Source organism: Branchiostoma belcheri, unplaced genomic scaffold (assembly GCF_001625305.1).
Source record: "Branchiostoma belcheri isolate BF01 breed outbred unplaced genomic scaffold, Haploidv18h27 scaffold7, whole genome shotgun sequence".
Lineage (NCBI taxonomy): Eukaryota > Metazoa > Chordata > Leptocardii > Amphioxiformes > Branchiostomatidae > Branchiostoma > Branchiostoma belcheri.
In genome coordinates, this window is record NW_017804353.1 from 2,469,770 (window position 1) to 2,479,629 (window position 9,860).

Genomic DNA, 9,860 nt, shown 5'->3' on the forward strand with positions numbered 1-9,860 from the left:
TTTATATCTAATATACCTTGAGGCAGTTTCCTCTATATCCAATATAGATTGAGGCAGTTCTCTCTATATCTAATATACATTGGGGCACTTTATTCTATGTCTAAGATACATTAAGGAGATTTCCTCTATATCCGATATACTAGTACATTGCGGCAGTTTCCTCTATATCTAATACATAGAGGCAGTTTTCTCCATGTCTAATATACATCAAGACAGTTTCCTTTATATCTAATATACCTTGAGACAGTTTCCTCTATATCCTATACACATTGATTTCCTCTGTATCTAATACAGTATCATACTAGTTAATGTAGGATGTCAGATTCCATGTGTATTGCACGGCTCAATGAAAACCTCTCATGCACAAAAGCCCAAGGGAGTCAACCGTAGCACGAAAAAAAAATCCATGGGTCTGAAACAACCCAAGGCTACCATGTCTATGCATGTACTTAAGTTGATGTTCTCACAAATGTCACGTCACATATATATGTATGGTAATATGTGACAGATACAGATTGCCATTTACTCTGACATATGTATGGATTAACATCAACTTAGTTGCGATTGTCCTCAGTAGGGTGGGGGTGCTACGGGTGGTGTTGTCGGGGGTGGTGGGAGAGGTGGGAGTGGGGGGATGCCAGGGATTTCGTAAGGCACGGGGTAAGTAAAAGGCATTCGGTTGGGCCGAATCAACCACCAAAGGAAGCGGCAGATCAGACTGTCCAGCCCTCCTCCAAACACCCAGTCAAAGTACATAAACAGTCGAATGTAGTTAACCTCCTCTAAGATTTGCTCCAGTTCTGATTCAATATAATAAGGCAGAGAGCTCAACAGGCCATTCACTGTGCTTACAAGGGAGTTATACACATCGTTGACGAAGTCTCTAAATGGTTCAAATGTATCTTTAATGAGGTTGTAAAAGTAGTCCTGGACCACCCCATACAGCTGGCCTGCTTTATCAATAAGACTACAGATTAGATCTTGGATGTTTTCTAAGATACCGTCGACGATGTCGGCTAGATCTGGAACGATGTTGGTTGAGGCGTCTATGATGTTGCTGACTGCGTTTCGTACTTCGCTGATGGCGGTTTCCGTTGTCTCACGCACCGTTACATATGAATTGACAATGGTCTCTTCCAGCCTACCGAGGAGCTCTTCGACTCGGGTGTTCACATCATACAGGATACTGGTGAGCTGCAACGTGAAGAGATGTCTATGTCAACGGAAGTGAGGTCGTCTTCAGGTTTACTTTATATACGCTGCAGGCTTTAGCTAGCGAATGATATTTGTTTTGCTTCTGTATTTGAAGGAGATGATAGTGTATAGCCAGCATAACGCAGCAGCTTCTGTATCTGTGTAGCCGGTATAACCGCCCTTAGGTATAACACAGCAGTTTGCCGTGTCACATGTAATCATTGCACATTAACCATTAAACACGAGCATTTCCGTGAATAATTACTGAGTACATTACATGTAGGAAGGTTTCAGCTAGACTGTCCCCGGACGTTGGCTGAATTACTTTAACTTATTGACCCACAAGCATTGTTTAAAGTTATCTAGTGAGGGTGTCCCTACTGTACTTAGTGGCAGCGAGTTCCACTATCCGATGATTCTAGGGTAAAGAATATGTTTTTTTACTGGGGCCTTAGCCACAATTCCCTACACTGTGAGATGATGTCTGCTGGAAAATCATCACAATGTAGACTCACGTGGTCTGTAGTGTAATTCCATAGCGCACTAATGCTGTCCCAGAAGGCTTGATGGTATAACTGCAGTTCGGCAGCGCAGCCTGATGTTGTCAGGGCGTTGCAAACCTGCTGCAGTTGCCTCGGCTCAAAAACGCAGGATCTACAAAGAAAGAAAGAAAGTAAAAGTCAACTTAATAAAATTAGGTTTCTATTTAAGCCTAGAATTCCGGCATAAATGTGGCCCATTTTGAACAAATTCATTTCCCTCCACACACAAATTAACTACCTCCGGTTGCACTCAGAAGGTCTGCCACAGGAGGCAAATTGGAATAAAAATGCGGTCAGTTCGTCACTAATCTTCCAAAATTATCGACTATAGTGGTTTCATCTATCTGATTTCAAAGTCGGAGTGGACAATGTCCGATCAAAATCTTCCGGGGGTTCAATACTGTAACAATAGTCTTCGCTGCTGCATGCCATGGACTTGTTTGCATTGTTCATAATTAAGTGGGCAATGTGGGCAAAATATCACTTACTAGTGTAAAGCTTTTGTTGCGTCCAAATCCTTATTTCAGATCGTCAACCTTCCACTATGCCATACAATTGTGCAAGTCACACTTCAAGTACAGTATTTGACTTACAATAGAACCCAGAAAGACACTAGTTACAGAAAATCAGTCGAGGAAGATCAAGAGTTTATTGTAGAAGACAATATTATGAGACTATGAACACAGTAACCTGGATGTCTAACCTTTAACGTAGAAGACTGACAACTCAACACAGCCTTACCCTTCGTTTGGTCCTGTATCATCCTCCCATGGATAGGGAACTGTATTCAGACAGATATTGGATTGTAGAATCAGCCTCTTACCATATGCATATTACTAACTTCTCTAAATCCTGTCTCTATTTTTTCAGTCAAAGTAAACAATGCTACATTTTCCGGTATCATAAGCTGTTCAAGAGAAAATCCGTCATGCGGACAGGCAATAACTTTGAGAAAATGGAAAGCGTTTCGTTCATTCGCTTTTCTGTTGTCTGCCTCAAATCGTTCTGTCTTGACGAAACTGCGTTTTTGGTTATTCCTTGCATAATCTATTTCTGCGAGAAGGGTACAGGATGAGAAACAAAACAGTTAGAATAGCTGTAAACTCTTCGAGAATCATGTATCTCATCAAGGTTTTGCACAGTAAAATTTTGTCAATGTCATATTTCTTCTCCAATGTTTAATTCAAGATCGATAATAAATACCAAACAGTTACCTTTGTTCGTGATCGCCTTTGCCAGCACACTGCACGAACCTGAAAGAAAAAAGGTTAAATATTCAGTAGTTAGCATTCGATGGTACATAAAAAAAGATTCGTAGTGGCAATGGCACTGAATTCGAAGAATACCGGAGAGAGTAAAGCAATACAATTGCGGGGATTTAGCAGTAAAAAAAACACATGCACAAAAGGGGAAAAGTAGGATAAAACAAGTCGAAGAGCACCAACCTTGCATACGGTAAAAAAAACGGAAAGACAAGAAGAAATGCATGACGAATAAACAGTATATCATTTCGTCATGTGGAGATTCCGGATATTATTACCGGGGATAAATGCTTAGGGTGCCATCCTATTTGTATACCAGGGCTTCCATACTCGCTCACCTGTATTTTTAGGGAGTATGGTAATGACTTAACAATCTTACTACAGTGTTCAACGCTGATGATGGCTGTGAGCCAACTGGGGTCCTCATCAATGGTGCTGAAGACCCGGTCCATGCTCCCGGCGATCGTCTCCAGTCCTGTCTGGTCGAAAAGTACGCTTCTCCCAGCTGCGCCTGCGTAGAGCTCCATCCCAGCATCCCTAGCGGCTTGTGCCATGGCGGCCACGTCCTCCGTATGCTAGGCAGGAGAGAATCGTTGTGTCAATGCAGAACTGTGTCTGTCTAATTCTCTGCCTGGATGGTTTAGGGTTCGAATCAGGTACAGTTCTGGATAGTCTCCGCGTATTAAAAAACATAAATTTGCCTCAGGCACAGTTCTGGATACAACAGTTGTCATGGATTTTTCGAAGGACTGATAGTGTATTGGGATACTGTATGGCAAAACTATGAGAAAGCGCTTTCTGACAAACTCCAAAAAACTACAACACCTTAAAAAGTACAATATTCCTGCTAACCTTCCCATCGTAAGTCCCGTATATCCGTCCGTCAGTCAGTACAATTACCACACGCAGTACGTCATCCTGCCAAGGTGTCTACAAACAGCAGGGAAATACATGGCGTAAGTACTAAGCTGGAAACATTCAAAATCTGATAACGTCTCAAGGATTTTGAAAACTGTAACTAGAAGGTATAGTATAATTCAAGCTATTCATTCAGAATGTCTGGCTAGCAACACAGCCAAACAGTTCACGGCAGGTAGCTTAGCTACAGCAAACTAGATGAAGTCTTAGAACAACAGAATGAACGCCATGAGAGCGTAGGAGACGTAGAGGCTATAAGATGGAGGGACAACTTATCAAGATTGGCCATGCCAAGGACTGGCTGAAGACAAAGCTGGAGTCAGTTGAGAGACTAAAATGATAATGTCTTGCTTCTTACCGTGCACTGCATGTGTTTGATGCAGTAGCCGACACGTGTAGTTGAGGGGATGAAGTCGACATCTCCTATGGCATCCTGGAGATCCAAGACGTCGTCGAACTTGCCTAAGGGGACGGTTGTTCTGGACTCACACTTACAGTGGACAATCCCAACCTGTAATCAAAGTACAGAATACAATACATTATAGCTCTGTAGGAGCGAACTAAACTAAACTGAACACATAGCCCCCCCCCCATGAACTGTACTGCTATTTAGAGAAGAGTACAAAAATCATAATCTGTACAAAAACATTCTTCTGTCGACCCAAAACGTTATGCTCAAGACGAAGCACAATCCTCTTTCCTTAGTTACTACTGCAATGCACCTTCGTTGCAGCCCGCTTTTACAGCCTAGCACACCGCGTTTCAATGTTGAATGAATGTATTAAGTGCAGAGGATTGATGCCAGAGGCTGATTTATGTGTCACAACATGTCCAACCCGGAGATCGAATCCCCGCCAACAACATACGCGGAATTCGATCCATACGGATCTGGGATCGCTAACCAGTGTACTAACGACGCGGGGAATTTTTCCAACAATACATTTTCAAATCGCGAAGCTTATCTCTTTCAAGTTAACTATGGCTTATGAAGTGAAAAAGACATTCGACAAATTTGTAAACGTAAGCAATATATCTATCCATGCATGGAATTAAAAAAAAATATATGTTGTAAAAAGTTGTAAAACTTTTTTTTACTAATGACCGAAACCAAATATATTAATGCTGCTTTTGACAAATTACAGAAACAGACCTTGCGGTCATAAAAGAAACTCGACTTACGTTGCTGTCGTTGCAAGCAACGGCGACATCCGCAATAAACTGTTTGGCACGTTCGAACCCATCTTCGCCGATGCTCGCAGATCCGTCAAGCAAGTACATCTTATTGATGTCGCCACTTGAGCACTTATCTTGTGGTGTGCCTTTACCTATATAAATGGTTAATTTCAAAATATAAGTAAAAAGTACAATGCCAGGCTATAGAATATGTTGCACAGTGCAACTTTCACCTCACAGTTATAGGCTGAAATGCGTGAACATAGCACATACAAATTGTTTATAAAATCATATATTATAATACTGAGTTATGAGAATATTGAGACATCACTATGAAAATTCCGTCTTAAGCAATAAGCAAGTCACAAAAATTACTTCTACTGCAACTGCAGAATGTGATTGACGGGAAACGTTAGAAAATTGATGTACGTATTTTTTTCAACTGGACAGAAACTGGCATATTCACCTGTGACAGGATCTATATCATAACATACTCGCCACATTGGGCCAAAAGGTGGTCTAGGGGGCTGGTGAGGGCACGGTAAACATGCTTTACAAGGAAACACCTTACAAGCCATGGCACCAAGCCAGTCATACTGGAAATTGAATGTTAAGAGACAGTGTGTCACTTAAAATTGAAAGAAATGCTTCGAATGTCTGAAAACGTGCTACCAACTTGCCAAAGTTTAAGTAGACCTACTTTAGGCCATGCTGCATGATTTGATTATATGGATGGCATCCTCTGGGAATCCCAAAACTGATGCGAGCGTGCGAATAAAAAAAAGTTTGGTAAAAAAATGCTTTCATTATGAAATCTACCTGGCTTTAAAGGTTGAACAAATGACACAGAGTATGGTTTGGCGAATAATCTAGTCTTCAAATTCATTTCTTTACATTTTCGTCTTTCTCGTTTGAATTTGGCATTCTACGACATTTTGTATCGTTTCAATGTTGTTTTTTTTCAACCTGCGGTATATATTTGCTCAATTTCTTGCATCTGCTTTTACGATTTACAGTATGGTTGAAAACTTTTTTTGGAAACGGAAATTCATGCGCGCGCGGATGTCATCCATATAATCAAATCAACATGGCCTTAACTTTCAACTGGTTAATTAACCGCAGTTTATCAGAAGTGCAGTGTGACTTGAAAATGTTTTGATTCGTTACTTCATTCAGGTATATTAACAATGAATTTAATTACATACTAGAGTTCGGCAAGCTCATACCTCCATGACATATTTAGGCCCGTGCATGGGTTTCACAGGCTATAATAGAGGCTATCTATGAGCATGTTCAGCGGCCTCTTTTAATAGACGGGGTGGGGGGTAAGATTTGATTTTTCAGTCTCGTGGGACAGCGCTTTGCAACGGATTTATTTTCAGACACTTGTGGCTTGTATATTTTCAGTATTTTTCACTGTACTTTATTTAGTCTTGCATAGCTTAGTTTACCTTCTTTGTTTACCTTTTTAGAACGTATCTTTAGAACTTTTTTATTTGTTTTGCCTTTTGTTTTAGAACAGTCTTTAGAACAACTTGACTGTTGCTTGTTTTGTTTATCTAGAACCCTGTTTCTTATTCCGAAAACCTTTTATAAACATTCACTGATGATCACTACGTTTAACTAATAAATCCTCATTATCCAGTTGAAACCTTTAAAATATTACCTTGTTGATTCAAGTTTTTTTTATCCTGGGTATCTAATCTTTACAAACGGATAAACGAACTAGTTAATGTATTTACCGTTAGTCAAATGAATTTTGTTATTGGCTTGCTTACCGCTGCGTCGTCGTCTTCCTCAAAAATTTCGAGAACTTCCTCATAGGAACACGGGTATTCTTTAAAGCATTCGATGTAGAGATCACGATCACCAAAAGCTTCCACCAATTCAGTGATTCCTCTGGTCTTGCGGGAATGTTTGATGAAGCTCTTTGCTTCCCTTTCTGTTAGAAAGGGCGACCGCTTTTGACTCACTTCGTTTGCACTCGCTCCTGTGAATAACATAAAAGAACCGCTAGTTTCAAATCTTATCAATCGAAACTTAATTGGAACTAGAAAAGCCGACGTTTTCTCCGAGCAAATAAAGCACATTTCAGTTCATTTCCCTCCCGGTTCCAAAATAAACACTATAATCAAAGCGTTTGGTGCCAAAGCTACCTTTATGCTGAATTTCAGGTTATTTGGTTTTCGTGATAGCTCACAGGAACCAAAAATGTTTGTGAAAATAGCAAAAAAACAAGTTACATAATTTCAAAGTGACACACGCCAAAAGTGTAAATAACATGCTGCGATTTTGTATCTAAGGATCAGGTCATCAGATCAGGTCTAAAAAGCAATCATATTCATTAGAAATATATCCAAGGTATCCACATACCAAATTGCAGGTCATTTTGGTTTTAATATTAAGGCACAGAAGCCGAAATTGTACATTTTTGTTCGAAAAATTGAAATTGAAAATGAAGCTACACAATTTTAAAGTGGTGTCCGTCAAAGGCGTAAATGACGTTCTGTGAAGATGTGTCCAAGATATCCTCATATCAAATTTCATTCGAATGTAATACCAGGGCCCCAGATCCCAAAATGTACATTTTTTGCATGAAAAAAGAAACAGGTTTAAGAAAACCTCTGGGGTTATTTTGGTATGGAATCTAGTATAATGAAACGGTTCAATGTGTCCCTTGCTACCCAACTTTCATTTTCTGTAGGTAAAATAGTTTTACATCTCACACAAAGATGTCCAGAGCACAACAATACAAAAACATAGGTCTGCTTTGATAGCGGCATAAAATAAGTTGAAAAAAACGTGTGTCGTGGCACTGTCTAGTCATGAAATGTTAAAAAAAAATATATATGTATATATATGAGATGAATGTCTACAAAGGAGACACACGATTTTAATCTCACTAAAATGGTTGCATTGACTTAGAAATACAAGATATTTTAATGCATTTATTAACACAACCTGTTACATGCTGTTTTTATGAGTCCACACCATCACGTCTAGTTGGAGAGATGTCAGCTAATCCAAGGAACAGTAAAACAGGAACAACATAGGACCTCTGACTTGAATTGTGCATAATTGCCTTTTTGCTGAAATGAATCACCCCTATATATACGTAAATATACGTGCGCACTTACCAGAGGTTCCGGAATCCAACTGAGAATTTGCCCCGCACACAGCGACAGACACCAGCCAAGTGAACAGCAACACTTTCCACCACATGTCTCCGTTTTTTTGGGAAGTCTGGGCGAGGGTGTTGGAACATATACTGATACACGGCTTTAAAATGTATAAACTGGATCCAGCTCACGGCTCAGTCACCGAAGCTCGAGAAAAAACGACGATAGTCGAGAACAGACCAGTTACGTGGCAACATCCAGGTCTCTTTCCATTGGTCCACGCCTGTATAATTTATTATAATTAGGTTTCATCTCATCTAGAGACGTAGTTACCTCGTCATCACGACAAGTCGACTGCTCATACACGTGACTCTGTGGGTTTGCCAGTGAGCACCCTCCCACCCGTGATCCTATATCATTGTTTGTGTCTATACAGTCTCAAAAGCAGTTAGAATAAATCATCAGAACTATCAAAGAAGAATGTCTATTAAGAAAGCCGCCGTTTGTAGTTCCAAAAACAAAAGACACCGAGATTTCATCTCACATCCTTGTTGCTCTATTTTGCTTAGGTCTTCGTCTGCCTCAAAATTAGAAACAACATCAACAGTGAGAGCGTCGCAGGGTGCCATGCAAAATGTTATATTGTGGGGTGTATAGTTTTGTCAGCAACATAAATGGATATCGGTCCCTTTGATGGGCACCTGTCTTATGTTTTTGCATGGTCTGTCCTAGCGTGTCTGATGTCCAGGCTTGCTGATTTTGTTGTGTGTGTATGTTTGTGTTTTTACCGGTGTTGCTCAATGTAAGGCCAATGGTAAATGACCACCTCTAGGCATTGAGACACACGTATGACTGTGTCAGAAAATGGCGACGAATGTTTGTTTTGAAAGCTTGTGGATTGTATTCGGAAGGGGAGCATGTGTTAAGGAGGGAGTTCCATAATTGGCAGTCCGGGGAAAGAAACTGTTGCTGTAAATTTAAAGGACTTTAAAACGGTGTTTTTAAACGGTGTTTTTAAATTTAGACGGTGTAACGATGTGCACTGTGGGAGAACCTAGTGGCACGCTGAAATGTTGTTTGTGCGTGTGTTTGTGGATTCGTGTGTGTGTGCATGTGTGTGTTTATATATTTGAGCATAATACCAACCACGCTGTCCCTACAAAATTCAGCACAACTGTTCAATGACATGTCGCTAGGTGGGGTTGGCGAGTGACGAGGGTCGGACTGAACATTATCACTCTCAGCGTTTTTGTCTTGTTCAGTCATCACGTGCACATACAAGTGGCGGGAAGTTCGATGTGAAGTCATCGTTGTTGATATTGTTAGTCTATTAATGTTACGTCAGTGTGCTGTAGACATAGGTGTACAATAGAATTGTTGCTGCTCTAGTTAGTGTTTTTAAATGCAGTCTTGAATTTGAGAGAAGTATGAAACATATAGTTATCTCGAGTGAACCTTACTTAGCTTAATCATAAATCGAATCATAAACTAGAAAGGCCAATATTTGCTTTGGAGCAAATATAGCGATGGGTTCACCACATTTTACCACATGGCAGGGAAAGAATGAGAAACACAAGGGAAAACAATGCTTTACATTGATATAACTATAGTATGAAGTAACATACAACTAAGACTACAACAGTTGGATAGCT

General features: G+C 40.2%; 1 protein-coding gene across 1 annotated transcript; it reads right to left on the reverse strand.

Annotated features, from left to right (window-relative positions):
- Window positions 1-570: 570 nt before the first annotated feature.
- LOC109484341 lies at window positions 571-5,194 on the reverse strand. The gene is made up of 8 exons (XM_019787594.1): window positions 5,096-5,194; window positions 4,275-4,427; window positions 3,851-3,928; window positions 3,378-3,573; window positions 2,951-2,989; window positions 2,478-2,517; window positions 1,710-1,848; window positions 571-1,194 (listed from the first exon to the last, which is right to left on the reverse strand). Exons 1-8 carry the CDS (start codon window positions 5,192-5,194, stop codon window positions 571-573), a joined length of 1,368 nt encoding a protein of 455 aa, XP_019643153.1.
- Between the last annotated feature and the right edge of the window lie 4,666 nt (window positions 5,195-9,860).